Consider the following 16455-nt stretch of genomic DNA (forward strand, 5'->3'; position numbering starts at 1 on the left):
GCCCCCTCTCTCCAGGAGAGAATTAAATGTGCAGCCAAAAAAAAAAAACTTCAGCAGGGCGCAGGTGCAACAACCTCATCAGGGAGGAGTTACATTCAAATCCTGTCCCAATACGGGGTCCAGTTCTAAGTGTTAGGGTCCCCCCCCCCCCCCCCCTCAGCATTTTCAAATGAGTCTTAAATCCTTTTCAACTTGTCAGAGATGGGAAAAAATTCAATAGCACTTAAAGAATTTCGTTTTCTTTATTTACCAACTGATTTACTTATGGGTAGCATGGTGGTGCAGCAGGTAGTGTTGCAGTCATACAGCTCCAGGGACATGGAAGTTGTGGGTTCGAGTCCCACACCCGGTGACTGTCTGTAAGGATTTTTTTATGTGTTCTCCCTGTGTCCGTGTGGGTTTCCTCCCACAGTCCAAAAACACCTGTTGGTAAGTGGATTGGCGACTCCAAAAAGTGAATGTGTGTGTCGCCCTTTGAAGGACTGGCACCCCCTCCAGGGTGTGTTCCTGCCTTGTGCCCAGTGATTCTGGGTAGGCTCCAGCCCCACCGTGACCCTGAATTGGATAAGCAGTTTCAGACAATGAATGATTTAGTTATGACCTATTGTGTGATTATGACAGAATGTGTAATAGCTTTGCCAAAATTGTGTGTGGATAAATTTATTTCAGGTTTTCTACATGGGTTTCCTCCCAAGGTCCAAAAAAAAGAGCAAACAAAAGAACAAACAAACAAACAAAAAAACAACCTGTTAGGTGGATTGTCTATTTAAATGTGTCCATAGGTGTCGAGTGTTTGAGTTAATGTGTGAGTGTGTTGCCCTGTGATGGACAATACCCCCTTCAGGGTGCCCCATCCAGTAATTTAGGGTAGGCTTCGGACCAACTGTGACCCTGAACAGGATAAAGCGGTTAGAGAATATCAGCGAATGGACAAACAAATGAATTAACTCTGTAAATAAATAGGAGTATATTGTATCATTTATTGATTATACTGTGGCATTCACCAGGGGCTCTACATCTGGTGTGGAGCTCAGGTTTAGGGCTATGTGGAGAAGCTCCTGGTGTGCCCTGGAAGAAAGGCCCAACCCTTGCAATAGCTTCAAAACGGGCAGAGGGAGAGAAAGGGAGTCCGGGCAACAGCATTTAAAAGGTGACTGCATCATCTCTGAAGCATCACATGGAGTCATTGTTTAATAAAAAAAATAGCAGCCTTTAAAGTTTGTTGGCTGACACTTATGCAAACATTCACATATGAAGCCAAAACATTTGTAAAAATACATATATGCAGTCTTAATTCTGGATCACAAAAGTCACTCCAGTCCATCTCCACATCACTCCAGACATTGTATTCCCACTGCTCCACAGCCCAATCCTGAGTGGAGCTTTATACCTCTATAGCCAACCTTTGTAATTGGGCATTTTGACCTAAGTTCTATTTAGCTGAATTCATTCATTAGAAGAGTTGTCTACAAACTTTTAGACATATATTGGTACTACCATTAAATCATCTAGGAAAAAAAATACCTTCTGAATATGAACTGTATTATATATATATGATACGTTTTTATACATAATAATATCAATGGCAGTGAATATTAATAAATAAGCTACAATAAAAATAAAAACAAAGGGTGTGTCCAATCAGTGATGAGGATGGTGATCAGCTGACCGTGGTTTCCGCTTCTGCGCAGCATGTGACCGAGAGGAGCAGCGGTAGAGAAGAGGGGAGTGTGGAAGAGAGAGTTGAAGGGTTTCTCAACACATTTAAACACTTTAAAACTGCAGGCACAGCTTAGAGACACCACATACTGTAGCAGAGGGCTTTAAGTTGAATGTAAACATGGGCTCGGCGATGTTTCTGCGGCTGTGTGTGATGTGCGTCACTGTGTTGATTCTCTCAGCCGCTGTGGATAACAACATTAACATTAACATGAAGATGAAGAAGTACCGCAGACCGAACATCGTCCTTATTCTCACTGATGATCTGGACTCCTCCATCGGTGGAATGGTGAGTGAGACCTCCAGTCTTTTCTTCCCGGTCCACTGTGGAAGGAGGTGTGTTGATGTGCTCAGGCCTTCTACAGCTCAGCTGATGTATCCCCGGGTTATTTTAGGTTCTTTAAAGCTTTAAAAATGTTATTAATTACTATATGAATTAATAAACAAATGTCCTGAAGGGTTCATGAATACATTAACGTAATCAGCAAACCATTCAAAAAGTAATTAAGAACACAGCTAAATATAAAGTGAGTACTTTGAAATAATTATTTGAAGTTTTATTAATAACTTCAAGTAATGTTTTAAAGGTTTTGTTTGTTTATTTTGTAATATTTTAGACATTTGTTTATTACTTTGGCTTCTTCAAAGTATATATATATATATATATATATATATATATATATATATATATATATATATATATATATTATGTATATAGAATGTATATAATATGTATATAGGCTGTGAACAAGATGCTATAGAAGTAAAAATACCTGACCTTTCCTTAATCCACAGATCCCTTTAAACAAAACAAAAAGACTCATTGGAGACGCTGGAATCACCTTCATGAACACGGTAATGTACGACTGCTGGAGTTCTATAGTTTATTCCACACATCCCCTTAACCAAAAGCCAGTTACCTGACTGATGAAGTTAGTCTACAGATTCAAACTAGATTCAAGCTGGGAAAATAATCTGCTTGTGTTCTTCTTTCAGCGGTATTACCATTCCCACCTGTTTCTCGAGAGTAGCATACCTCTCATCAAATCACCCTGAATTGATTTGTATACATTTTAACAGTTTTGTTATGTTCAGATTTTATAAAATCCCTTAAATAAATATAGGTGTAATTCAGGCCTTTGTTAAATATTTTGCTTGAATGGATGAATTGCTGAAATATTTACCTAGATTTGTCCAGATTTAGATAACATATTCTCTTTTATTTTTTTCCTTAGTTTGTTGCCAGTCCCCTGTGCTGCCCCAGCAGAGCCAGCATACTGACGGGCAAATATCCACACAATCACCATGTGATCAATAACACACTAGAGGGCAACTGCAGCAGTCAAGCCTGGCAAAAGAGCCAGGAGCCTTCTACTTTCCCAGCTCTACTTCAGAAATATGGCTACTACCAGACCTTTTTTGCTGGAAAGTATTTAAATGAGGTAAAGGCAATTTTAATATTGTAAAGGTCTGCTTCACCAATAGATAAGCTTCTACATGCTTTTCTTAGAAGTAGTTTTGCACAAGTCCACAACTATTATTTATATAATTAATTCTGAAATATATTGTGGATTGTATAAAACAATTTATTTATTTTTTCCAATTAATTGATTCTTGCTTTCTCTGCAAATAAATATACAAGAACAATACTTAAAAACTGAGCATTTTTCACATCAAAAGATGTAACAAGTAGTGCTCTGTTTTATATATTTCATAAAAATGATAACCTTTTAAAATCATATTTACTTCAAAGATAAACGTGTAGAGGCCTATGGTGCACATACGTAGATCCAGTGACTTTATACAGTGATTGTTCTTGTTACACTTGTAATCTAAACCAAGTTTAATTTCCCTAGTTTATTGTCTTTCGTGATTAAAACAAAGACTAGAGTGACAAACAATATGTATGTTTTGGTAACTTCTCTTCTCTGCAATGATTGAGCAGCTTTGTCTCTTTCACTCAATTTTCTACTGTAGTATGGTAATAAAGAGGCTGGAGGAGTGGAGCATGTTCCACCAGGTTGGGACTACTGGTTTGCACTGGTAAGAAAAAGTCCCAGTCACACAACAGACTACCCATTTTAAGCATCTTTATAGAAAATGTTTGGTGTCTTGAATGTTTGGTCACTTTTCTAGCTGCATGATTATTAGCATGTGCTAATATTATGATTGAGGAACTACTCGTTTTGCACATTGTTTATTTTAGATGTCTTTTTTCAAAAATTGTTTGCTTGCAAGTCATTGAATGTTTATCTATGGGCTTACAAATGCAGTCTATTTCAGGCCTTGGTGAAGGTCATGCAGAGGAGATGATTTAATAGACATGCTCCTAGCTGGAGAACATGACAGATATATTTTCCCTGACACTGGGAGAATGTACTCATTAAATTGAAATAGAGCACTTCCTTAAAATATCTGTTTAAGAGCCTTATATGGAATTGTTCAAGCCCAAGATGTCGAGCTGATGATTGAAATATGAGGCACAATGTGGGATATTGGAGCAGCCTTTCAGGGTGCCTTTGTGGGAAATGGGTACTCCATAGTGTATGAATAATATGGCGTGGTAATATTCTTGATTTATTTAAGAAAATCAGGAACAGAGATAATTCTGTTTTCTGCTTTCCATAGGAGAAAAACTCAAAATACTACAACTACACATTATCTGTGAATGGCAGAGCACAGAAACATGGACAGAACTATAGTGAGGATTATCTTACTGATGTTCTGGTAGGTTTACACTAAGAATTACTTGTGTGGTTATTTTGGAGTCAGGTTATTGAGAAAGATCAATGTCTTATATTATTTTATATATTGTTTCACACTGTCATAGGCCAACGTCTCCATAGACTTTCTACAGTACAAGTCCAACTACAGGCCATTTTTTATGATGGTGTCTACGCCTGCCCCTCACTCGCCCTGGACTGCTGCCCCGCAATACGAGGGGCAGTTTTCCAATATCAAAGCACCAAGAGATCCCAACTTTAATGTCCATGGCAAGGTACACAGCTGCTTATATTTTATCTGCACTAGATTTTCATCTTCCCAGTGTTTTACCATGTGTACTTCTCTTTCTAGGACAAACACTGGCTTATTCGACAAGCCAAAACCCCAATGACTAACTCCTCTTTGGAATTCCTAGACAATGCTTACAGAAAAAGGTAATCCATGTAATTGCATTTTGAAACACGGACCTTCATTTAAAAATACACTTAATAAACACATTTTTCTGTAAGATCTGTGAACTAAAATTTCCAAAGCTGAAGCTCAAGAAGTGGTTTAAAATATACACAGTCTGTCCCCATCAGATAAACAACGCTTAAATCTTCTCTCTGAGAGAGACAATCAAACTTCACCCTTGCTTCAGATCTGAGGGATTTAATGGAAGTTTTCCTCCACTGTAGGAAGATTTGTTTTCAGCCCCATATGGTTGAGTTACATGGAGTTGTCTAGAAGCCATTACTGAGAAGACCAAACAGACAAATATGGAAAAAAATGCCAGTCAAACAGAAAAACTGCTGGGCAAAGAGTGGAATGACCATGAGAAGGAGAAAAAATGTAATTAAATTCTAAGAGTAAACTTGGGAGGTGTGAAAAATATTCCAACAGATTTCTTTAAAAAACTGAAAGTAAAGCTATGGAGTACACTACTGAAAAATGAGAAATTACACTCAATTGTTAAGGCATAAGTATATATTTCATATGACAAAAATAGCTAAGTTGTTTTTGGTGACCTTAGATCTGGAGTTTAATGAGGCTTTTGTGTTCCCATAGGTGGCGCACCCTTCTGTCTGTAGATGACCTTGTGGAGAAGGTGGTGAAAAAACTGGAAGTTCGGGGCGAGTTGGAGGACACGTACATAATCTTCACATCTGACAATGGCTACCATACAGGTAAAGAAACTCCAGATTTTCAATGTAATTCAATGTACTCTGGGCTTTTTTGCATGTTTTTTTATTTTTTTTTTCTTAGGCCAGTTCTCTTTGCCTCTGGACAAGAGGCAGCTTTATGAGTTTGATATAAGGGTTCCTTTGCTGGTACGGGGGCCAAACATCAAGCCAAACCAGACCAGCCCGGTAATACAAACACACTTTCAGAATTCACAGCATCCTAAGACCCTAAGATAATTTATATTCATGAAATGGCTTTGTTGAATTCTTTCACCAGTTACTTGTGGCTAATATAGATTTGGGTCCAACGATCCTGGACATGGCAGGGTACGATGTGAATAAGACACAGATGGATGGAATGTCTTTTCTGCCTGTTATGGTATGTTACAGTGGAAAAAAGTATAAAAAGCGCATGGCATAATACTTCAAACATATGTTAATGGAGTTGGTCAACAATATGCATGACTTATTGTGTTTTTTATCACTCCCCTTAAACATGAACTGAAAAAAGTAAGTATATTTTTTATATCGGTGTGTGTACATTTCAGACGGAGAAGGCAAACAGCAGCACTTGGAGAACTGATTTTCTGGTGGAGTATGAGGGAGAGGGACACAATGTCTCTGACCCAGCCTGCCCCATCCTGGGTCCAGGAGTCTCAGTAAGGAACTTTCAGTGTGTTTTAGTTTAGTTTTGGCTCACTTGGAACTGCATGCAAGCACGGACTAAAAAAAGTACTGGATCCACGGACCAGGGGCTTTATTTGCCTAGTGGAAAAGCAAAAATCCAATCGGAGTAGGTAGCACGAGGTGGAAACGTGCCATTAGTCAGAATGCATCTCTTTGAAACGTGGGGAAAAAAACACAAATATTAAAAATTAAGAATAAACTTTATTATGGCAAATCAATCAGAGCAAATCATGACTGATTGTCTAAAGTCATTTTCATGTATAAGATTCAGAGATTTTTCAGAGTTGTCCATTTATATGTAGCAAACAGAAGGAGATTTTCTGTCAGATGCGTTCTCATAGCTGGAAATGTTCTGCATGCTTTAGGCATGGGGCAGCACCTTTGCAGCATGTGCAGAGGATACAGCACGATTCTCATTAGTTTTATTCACACATGGCTTACTTTAACTGGACTCTGGGGCCAGTAGGATAGGGTCCAGGTAATGTCCAGGACAACTGTTGCGGATATTTGCATTCATGCATATAGCTCCTCCGGGTAAAGTCCAGAAAAGTCTTGTGTTGGAATGATGTTTGAAAGCAGCTTCATAGAGGATCACTGACATTTTCAGTTCTCATATTTTAAAACACATTCATCTAAAATACAAAGATACAAGACTAAATATATTTGATCTATATAGTACAGAATGTTGTATGCTGGCTCAGTAATTTTATTGGAATATGGATATATAATTATATATTTGAATACACAAATATTCTGCATTTTAAAAATATAAATAGTTCAAAAGCGCATGTTGTGTGTATGTATGAAAGAGCAAAACAAATGTAATGTTACAACCTGTTCTCTCTTTAGGAGTGTTTCCCTGACTGTGTATGTGAGGACTCTTATAACAACACATACGCCTGTGTTCGCACAGTGTCCCAATCCGTGAACCTGCAGTACTGTGAGTTTGATGATAATGAGGTGAGCCTATCCACCACAGGGTATTAGAGGATTCATAATTTAAAAACAATTCAAGTCTTTCAAACTTTTTATTTCCCATGAACTCTTCTACTTGTAGGTGTTTGTGGAGGTCTATAACTTGACAGCAGACCCCTTCCAGCTGACAAACATCGCCAAGACCATCGACCAGGAGGTTCTGGAGAGGATGAACCATCGTCTGATGATGCTGCAGTCATGCTCAGGGCAGTCTTGCAGGACACCTGGAGTCTATGACTCACGGTCAGTGCTCCTTTACTTCATAAAATCTGTAGGTGTTATATCTGAAAAGTATATATTTACTTACTTTTGGACCAGAATGCTTTGTGTTTGTATCAGGTGAAATGCCTTTTAAGCTAAACCACCTTTGAACAATAACATCACAGTAACGTCTTTTGCTTTGTCATTTTCATAAAGTAGCCTTTTGCAGTTCTATTCAAAGGTGAATATGTTTTCTGGTTTTGATTGTTGTTTCAGATTTAAGTTTGACCCTCGTCTGATGTTCAGCAGCTTTAGTCCACACATAAACAGACTGCGGCAGACGCTGAAGTAAAGGCAGACGTCTCTGGAATGCCTGCCCTGCTGTTGCCTTTGTGTCTTGATCATTCCCTCAAAGACATGCAGCCTTTCCACTATCTGTTACTGGAGGAAGTCACAAGGGGGCACTAGAGTGAGGGGGTGGGGCACAATGCTGATCCTCTTTAGCCACTTTCTGCGAAGGCTACGCTTTTTGTTTATTGGAAAGTGTGCCAGCTGCCGTTTCTACGAGAGGATGATTTCTTTGCATCTCATTTGATTTAATTCCCTTTTTTTAATATTCATTCTGTATTTTGAGATTAACAACCTAACTCATTTATTTAGGCCTTTAGAGTGGGAGCAAGAAGGGATGTGAGGTTTGAACCGTTTTTAATATTCAGTCCACCCCCCATTTGTTTCATTTTAAACATGAAAGGTCATCAGTGTGTGTTGTTGTATGGTCTAGACCGGTACATATCAATGTGTGACCTATCTGTGTTGTGTTTTTGGATTCTTTTGAAAATATTCAGTTTACAATACAGAGGTTTGTAGGCCTTAAATAGTTTTTTTGCCAGTTTTGACACCTGACATTGTATGAAAGGAACAAATGTGTTTTGAGCGTTTTGCTGTAGGTCTAAGCCAAAGTTTCAGTGACTGAATGTTTTAACTCAAATTAGCTTCAGTGATTCTTTGCTCTCTTAAATCTAAAAGTGCCAGAACAGGGTTCCTTGGAGGGATTTAGCCAAAGAACCAGCTTTTATTGAATGCTCCTGTCAAATATTTTGTATGTCATTTTAAATGCAGCAAGTATTTGACAAGGATTATTTGCATGTTCTGTTAATTGGATTTTTTTCCATGCAGAATTTGTAGTCAAGGTAATCTATAGAATCTGTACCAATAATAGCTTCTACTTTGAACCACATATTCAAACCTGGAACCTTGCAGAGACCTTTCATTTTTAAAGAGAGTAGATGGTTACTTTATTCTGAACTATTGCAAAGAGTAACATTTCTATGTGGATAACAGCAGTCTCAAGCTGAAACTGATTCAAGTTGTCCCCGTTCACCACTGACCACTATTCACTTTTATCAGATCAGATACCTGCTGAGAAGAAAATGTTAGGATTACATACTGCTCTTTAGTTCAGTTGTGAATGACACAAAGGACAACAATTACGGTTAACCACTACACCACAAAACAAGCAGATGTTTTCACCATTTAATTTTTGTCTACCTAACAATGTGAAAAAAGAAAAGATTTTTATTAAAGAAATTACTATTTTGCTACGACGAAAACACAGGGGCTTACTAAAGTTAGCAGCAGTGGTTTCACTAAGTGAGGGAACTTTTCCCACTTTGGACTGCTACACATTAAAACTCATGTTGATGCATCGATTTCTATTGATTTAAAAACTTGCACATCATTAGTTTCTGTTGCCTTTACTGTGTGTAGAAGCAGTAGAAATCAATTAAGTTGAATCCATCTACATGTTAAAATGAGACAAAACTGTCTTCACAATATTTTCACTGAGGCACTTTCCAATCTTCAAATATTCAGTGTTTAGTTTTGCACACAGTTCTACCATTTCTTTGTGGGTGAGAGTATTTTTCCTGTAATTTGTGTTGGCTTGTGAGTTTGAACAATAAAACCAATGTGAACTCATTATTGTGGTGAATTTGTTTATGTGAAAAAACCATTGCAATCTCTTGTTTATTTGGCTTTGAATGAAATATTGGAGGAATACTTGAACCATAATGATAAATGTAAACCTTGCCACATCGGTTGTAAACAATGTTACTAGCATTTTATCACCACAGTAGTCTCTAAAGCTAAATTTCCTGGTTGAAATAATTGGAGAAACACTTTCTGAGAATGGATGTGGAAGGTTGAACTATATTTAAGACGTTATAAAATGTTTTTGACAATACATCATATTCTGATGTGCCAAACACAGGATATACATTCTGTAAAACAAATACAATACTATTCTAATGTACCTTAGTATTAGTGCCTAGACACATCTAGTGGTTTTAAAATTAAAATTTTGATATACCACGCTTGAATAATCAGTTTATGACTTGAGCTCAGACGCATTCAGTGTAAAAAGTATGTGCCAGGGCTTCCCATTATGTTGAAGTATTATAAAATGTCTACACAGCACAGAATAATCACACACCAAGTCAGCATCACAGTAACAAATATTGACGTTTCTCACAAGGCAGGAGTACATCTTTAAAATACCAATCTAGACCAGGGTCTGTAACTATTGAGCTGCATGTTGCTTCCTCAACGTCTTAAAACCTATAGTATATTGCTGGATTTGTAGGTGAAAATAGCATATTCTACACCTCATCTGAGTGATTTCTGCTATTTTAAGGTGCACCCATTGCTGACATTGTCAGTTATAGGATGAGCCTTGGCTTACCATCTTCAGCACCAAAATTTGACGAAATGAGTATAAAGATCACCCAGCTCTGGGCTGTGGAATTCTATCCATTAGCTTAGGGAGGAATTGGTAGTGGAGTTTCTGATCTGATCCTGAATAAATCATCCATAATCATTGTATCTAGTATAAAGAGTTTCCAGAAAACTGCAGCAAAGTTGGAGTCAACTCCCAACAGAAACTTGCTGATATTGTGTATGTTGCTATAGCAGTGCTCATTCCGACAGTTGATAGTCAGTAATTTTACTTTACACCTAACTGACCTCAAAATTAAAAGTGTAGAATATTGTGTATTATCATCAAACAATATTGTACTTCAACTATTGTCCACTTGGTTCATCAGCTCCACTGCTCCAGAACTGGCAGGAAGGGTAGGTCAGTGTTGCCCAGATAATAGCGTTCTCTGTGCTGGAAGACGTCACTAATGGCCCAGGTCAAGGTACCCGTCGGGTCGTGCAAACTATCCAGAAGCTCTCCGTCAGGCCCCAGCTCCAGCAGCAGACCATAGGAAGGCAGCAGAGCATCATACCAGCGCAGAGGAATCATCTACCACAGACATATTGATTATCAACACATAAATGTCTCCTATTTAGAATGCATTACCAAATATCCAGTGTATAGTTTGAAATATATTAAGAATATATTCAATGTTAATTTGTGGCCATACCGTTCTACATAAGACTATTGTCTTTGTATTTCATTGACTGATTAATATATTAAGTAAGTTTTACTGTCAATACACAAAAAAGTCTGTCATGTCACTGAGTAGAAGAATTTCAGAACCACCTGCTTATTAATACAGCAAAGGCAAGTCCTGGAATGGCTCTTCCCGTTTTTTATTCTGTGGATTTGTGCACAAAATAACAGCACTATTCAACTTCAAAGGAGAAGTGAATTTTTTTCCTCACTGACCTTTACCACAAAGCGTTTGAGAGCGGGGTATGGTCCAAGGATGTCCAGAAATGGCGGGAGGAATCGCCCTCGGAAGCGGACAGTATTAATGCCCACCAGGAATGTCCCCCGGTCACTGAGTCGAATGTTGTCCGGATATCCGACCATGTTGTTTTGAACCATCTCTTTAGTGCCGGCCTTGGGTCCTTTCAACCAGAACCTCAGAAAATATAGGTTATTTTACTTAATTATTTATCAGAAACGTTTCTTTGAATCAAAGATTAATAAACATGTTTTTACAGGTTAATCATTTTGTAATTTTTAAGTAAATAACTTTAACATTTTATTATTATATTATTATCATTATCTAAACATGGTGCAAGAGTGGTATAAAACCACCCAGTATCGGATTGTGAAGCAGCCCCATACTCTGGAGGGAAGGAGCAACGTTTAATACCACTGGGACATGTTGGAGTACCTGATTTCGCTAATGCTGTTGTGGCTGAATCTAAACAAATACTCACAGCAATGTTCCAACATTATCCTAAGGCCTTCTCAGAAGTGTAAAGACTGTTAATGTGCAAAGGGAACAAACTCTGAACAAAATCTGTTAAAACCCTTCATTTCAAAGGATATGCTGGATAAGCACTGGTATTACCTGCTGATGCGACCGATACTGGTCTCTGCTAGCAGCAGAAAATCCTCCTCAGGAGAGAAGGCAAAGCCATTGGGCATATAGAGTGAGTCTAGCAGAGTCTGAACTCGTCCAGATTCAGGATCATAAGAAAGAAGACGGCCCAGGTGGTTGGTCTCTAACACCTACATTTGAAAAAAAAAAAACATTATTCAGGAAACAATAATCTAAAAATTACTACATGAAATTAGCTTTTATTCTAAAATTACAAAAATTACGCTAACCAAGCCTTGTGGTGCTCGGTACTAACCACAAGGTGGCGCTGGAGTGCAAGGAATGTTTGAGAAAGTTGCCGCGTTAGAGCAGATGAACATATGAAACATAACGGCTAATGGTTTTAATTAAATCTTTTTAGTTAAAGTGTTGACCAATGGATATGATATTTGAGACCAGAAAGGCAACAGTATAAAGGTAAATCAATAATATAAAAGGAAATCAATTGGCTAAAGTTAACCTATAATCTGTAAACTTCAGCAACAAATGTCAAGGGAATTTCAGAGGAGACTGTAGCCTTGTTTAAAATGTCCTCCTGCTCACTATTCCCTACGTAACTCACTGTATAGTTCACTGTTATACAGGAGTGTAGTAAACAATTTCAAACACTACCTTGTGGGTTTGCTCTTTATTGTGTAACAGCAGTTTCTGTCAGATTAAAAGTATAAACATCATGCCGCCAGTCCACTATAACCACTGGTTTTAAGTAAAAAAAAGTATTATTATTATATTGTGAATATTTATTAAATTATTCAATGAATCTGCTATTTACATTTGCAACAGTTCTGTGACGAGGTTGGCATTTCTGCGTTAGATAAATGAATGAATCTTCAAACCAAACAACACAGTGTATTAAGCATATCCACTAAGATACATCATTTGTACAGTATTGCAGTCCACTCTGGGATTGTTTGAGTGCAGTGAAAATTGTGTACTTAGTTTTCAGACGGTACTACAAAATGGCAGAACACCAAAATCATGCACTATATATTGAATAGGTCATTGTTTCAGACAGAGGGTACGACAGTATCTGGTTTACTCTCGTCTTTCACACTGACCTCATAGCGAACATGCCTTCTACCCCATCTGCTGCTGGAGTCTGTGAAGAACACTGTTCCATTTTTAGAAATCTCCAGGCCATTCAGAAAGCCAAAGGGGACCCCATCAGCTCCTGGCAAATAGGAAAGAATAACCGCTATCAATTATTATCTCAATAATATAATTATTATCTCAAACTCCATATTTATGCATTAATCAAGTCAAGTGTCAAGTATCAAAAGGCATTTTTATATTAGGAACAAATGCGAAATTAGAAGAGACATATGGCCTTTGAGGTTCTTAATGGGAAAATATAAAAAAATTTCAACAACACATTGCTTTTTTTAGTTATTAAATAAACGTTTGATATAATATACCAACATCTTCAAATCCCATCACACCCTAGGTCATACATGGAAACTATACTATACATATACTAAACTATATAATATAGTTATATAACTATAGTATACTATACTATACTAAACAACACATTTCAAATTGTTAAATCACAATAACAAACGCATTTATTTACAATGTAATCCACCTCTTCATTTACATATACCAGATATATACATGTAACATTAACACAAACAAGCCTTTAAATTCTATAATATAAAGAAATTAAATAAAATTAATTATTTCATGAATTGCTCTCTGTGAAAGAAAGTATGGGAAAATGCAGTGAGTCCTATAAAGATTAAGTACCCTCTTTGCTGGAATAGAGCAGGGTCTTCTCTCCTGTCCAGGGGTCAACTTTAAACAGGCCGAAGTAGGAATCAGCCACTATAAGCTGTCCGTGTCGATTCAGACGCAGCCCATGAGGACGTCCACACACCGGCTCAAAGTTTGTGCTGGAGCCTGCAGATTTCAACATGCAAAGGGTAATGGCGAGTAATGTTTAGGGTTCATGTCAGTTTATAATTTCAGGGGAATTAAATAAAAACTGTCACAATACAAGGCAAAAAAGACTGACACTAAAGAAGTTGGAAAATGTTGAAAAACTCCTTTAAGCTGTAGTGAAGGCATCTCCACTGGAGTCTTATGTGACTTACAAAGCACATTCACAAATATTCACAAATAGTGCATTTTAGTAAATCACAAGCACGTGTCTAATGTACTTAGATGAAAACAAGGGCTGTTTGTGATTTAACACACGCTAAGCTCATGCTCCTTTATGCTAGATTCCAAACACAAACAAAAATACGGCTAAATCCAATTCTTCAGCTTTGGCTTGGTTTGCATATTTCTTAATGAGAAATCTCTTACAAAATCAGTCTAACTGAGGTTTATGTTGAACGTTTAAGACTGGATTTTCATGGAGAATCTTTAATGCAATTAGTTGCATTTTTGTGTTGCATGTAACATCACTGCTGTGAAAAATTAGTTAAAAATTTAATTCAGCAGCATATACCCCTTCCCCCTTTTTCAGGTTTGATGCAAGATATTAGCTGCTCAACAGTCTGCTGTAACTCACCTCTTCATAACATGCCATAGCAGACATATCGGGACTGCAGGAAGAATATCAATCACACATGAAATCTGTCTATGAAGTCATGCACTTGTATGAGGCCTGGTATTTTCTTGCTGAAATAACCATGGACTTCCCTAGGAAAGAGGGCACCTTAATGACATCATATGTCTCTCTAAAACCACAATAATCACCTGCACATAATGGTACCTTCACACAAACCGCATTTTACCAAAAACACTCTACTTCTCCACAAATGAGTGTTTTATACAACTGATTAAAAACATTCTAAGCCTTTGAAAATTAAGGTTTATTAATCAGATGATTCTGTCTTGAAGCAATGCAAGGGGCACTGAGGACCAAATCCAGGACTCTGTTTATAACTGTGACAATTTGGATTCCATAGGAACATTTGTGCTGTGTAAAATTAGGGAATCATGTTAAATAATTTAGCCAGACAGATCAAATTAACAGCAGACAAACAAAGAAAAAAATGAAACAAGCAACCATTCATAAAGCTGTTAGTGCTAGTTGGCTAATTAAGTGGGAATCCTTACCACATTCTGGAAGGTTCTGGCCCATCTGAGTGATGAAAGTGAGGGTGTCGTTGGTGATCCTCCAGAGCTTCCCATCCACTGTTCCTGTGTAAACATTCCCTGAGAAAATATGGTTTAGTAAATAAATTAACTTTATTTAAACATTTTAAATAAAAACATTTAAATAAACACACACACACACACACACCAATTACCATTCTGGTCTGCAGTGAAAGATTCTGGTCCTTTGAGCTGTCCAGAAAACAGCCTTCTTCCTTTTTGTAGCCTGGTGTTGACCGCCAGAGGACCCTCCAGAACAGGGGGTGGTCCTTCAAATCTAAAGCAAATGAATACAGAGTTGAACAAAGCAATTCACAAACTCCACATTGAATCTATAAAATAACACAGAAAACATGAAACTAGTAGGGATCAATATTTCATATCACTATATCACAATAATAATAATATCGCATTTCTTGACTGCAGCCTTAAACAGGTTTAAACATTTACAGACAATTTGTAAATGAATCATTGAATGATGATTCACTCTTGGCACTTAAGAGTTAAATTAACCCATGTTTGGGAAACCAGACTGTGACACACAGCACTGTACAATAACAGAACTGATTATTTTTAATCTATTTATAATACAATATTTGGCAGAAAGGGTATAAAAAAACATCCATCTAAAAGTTTTAAAATTAAACCTACATTACACATAGTGTGCAAACTTTTGACTGTGAAGCCAGACCACGCCTCAAATTACGTCAGGCCAATGATAAGGCGCGTATGTTAATTAGTCTTCACGGCTCTCTCTGATTGCCCGCACTCATTCAACGAGAATCGCGGCATGAAATCGGTTCGTCTCACAGTCACTGAACTTTCCATGAACTTTGGGTGTTTAGAGCTGCTTCAGATATTCAGCACTTAACTTACACAAAGGACTCTGGTTCAATGGGAGAAGGAATAAAATAAACGCCAACAGCAACAGCCAACAAAACGACACTCAGAGCTCCAATCCTAAAGAAAAAGCAGAAATATACATAATATAATGCTTAATCAGTGTTCCTATATTTCTCAATACTCCTCAAATTGCAGCTGCAGTTAATGCATAAATAGTGCAGTAGTCAAATCAGAGACCACCCCTCACTTTATTAGCAGGTATTCATTAGAAGACTATGAATATTATGCCAGCATTTACAGGTAGAAACATTGAAACGACCCACCACAACAACCCTGAGACTGGGAGGGAACATAGCTAAAATATAAAATGGACCCTCTCGCTGTAAACAACCGCAACACTTGGTTTCGTGTTTTACAATAATAACATTTATGAAATTTACTAAAAAATCTGCCTGCAAGTGAAGTAAGAAAGTGTTTAGTATCTGATATGTAAACTGTGGTGAGTTTAAAGCTCGTAGTCGAACACTTCGGTACGTACATGTCTGTAAGGTCCTGCTTTAAAGTCCGAGACGCTGAGTTTCTCGGTGGAGACTCGGGTGAATCTCCGGCGCCATGAAGATCGAGCGGAGTGGACCCACACCAGCAGAGGACGCTGTGGAGAACACGGCAGCGCAACCGGCACTGCTGCGTCCCAATCCACA

The 16455-nt window shown here is 37.7% G+C and overlaps 2 protein-coding genes across 2 annotated transcripts; one reads left to right on the top strand and one right to left on the bottom strand.

The window, feature by feature from the left end:
- Positions 1 to 1678: 1678 nt before the first annotated feature.
- Positions 1679 to 9429, top strand: gnsa (glucosamine (N-acetyl)-6-sulfatase a). The gene is made up of 14 exons (XM_066668550.1): positions 1679 to 2008; positions 2515 to 2574; positions 2955 to 3161; positions 3697 to 3762; positions 4348 to 4446; positions 4550 to 4717; positions 4795 to 4877; positions 5491 to 5609; positions 5689 to 5792; positions 5884 to 5985; positions 6155 to 6265; positions 7143 to 7253; positions 7351 to 7511; positions 7746 to 9429. The coding sequence occupies exons 1-14, from the start codon at positions 1841 to 1843 to the stop codon at positions 7819 to 7821; spliced, it is 1635 nt and encodes a 544-aa protein (XP_066524647.1). The 5' UTR covers positions 1679 to 1840; the 3' UTR covers positions 7822 to 9429.
- zgc:194209 (uncharacterized protein LOC570908 homolog) lies at positions 9419 to 16400 on the bottom strand. The gene is made up of 9 exons (XM_066668551.1): positions 16293 to 16400; positions 15788 to 15871; positions 15067 to 15188; positions 14873 to 14971; positions 13553 to 13705; positions 12865 to 12977; positions 11777 to 11937; positions 11140 to 11338; positions 9419 to 10773 (listed from the first exon to the last, which is right to left on the bottom strand). Coding segments are annotated over exons 1-9 (1140 nt in total). The 5' UTR covers positions 16295 to 16400; the 3' UTR covers positions 9419 to 10566.
- Positions 16401 to 16455: the final 55 nt, after the last annotated feature.

Source organism: Hoplias malabaricus, chromosome 4 (genome assembly GCF_029633855.1).
Source record: "Hoplias malabaricus isolate fHopMal1 chromosome 4, fHopMal1.hap1, whole genome shotgun sequence".
In the NCBI taxonomy this organism is placed as follows: Eukaryota; Metazoa; Chordata; class Actinopteri; order Characiformes; family Erythrinidae; genus Hoplias; species Hoplias malabaricus.

Bases quoted from the DNA above. Each gene is read 5' to 3' on its own strand.
- gnsa (XM_066668550.1), top strand. From the start codon at position 1,841: ATGGGCTCGGCGATGTTTCTGCGGCTGTGTGTGATGTGCGTCACTGTG. The intron at 3,763-4,347 runs GTAAGAAAAAGT...TGCTTTCCATAG, and splicing joins GGGACTACTGGTTTGCACTG to GAGAAAAACTCAAAATACTA. The intron at 4,718-4,794 runs GTACACAGCTGC...TTCTCTTTCTAG, and splicing joins ACTTTAATGTCCATGGCAAG to GACAAACACTGGCTTATTCG.
- zgc:194209 (XM_066668551.1), bottom strand. The intron at 11,339-11,776 runs GTAATACCAGTG...ATATTTTCTGAG, and splicing joins AGTATCGGTCGCATCAGCAG to GTTCTGGTTGAAAGGACCCA. The intron at 10,774-11,139 runs GTCAGTGAGGAA...TGTCTGTGGTAG, and splicing joins TCAAACGCTTTGTGGTAAAG to ATGATTCCTCTGCGCTGGTA.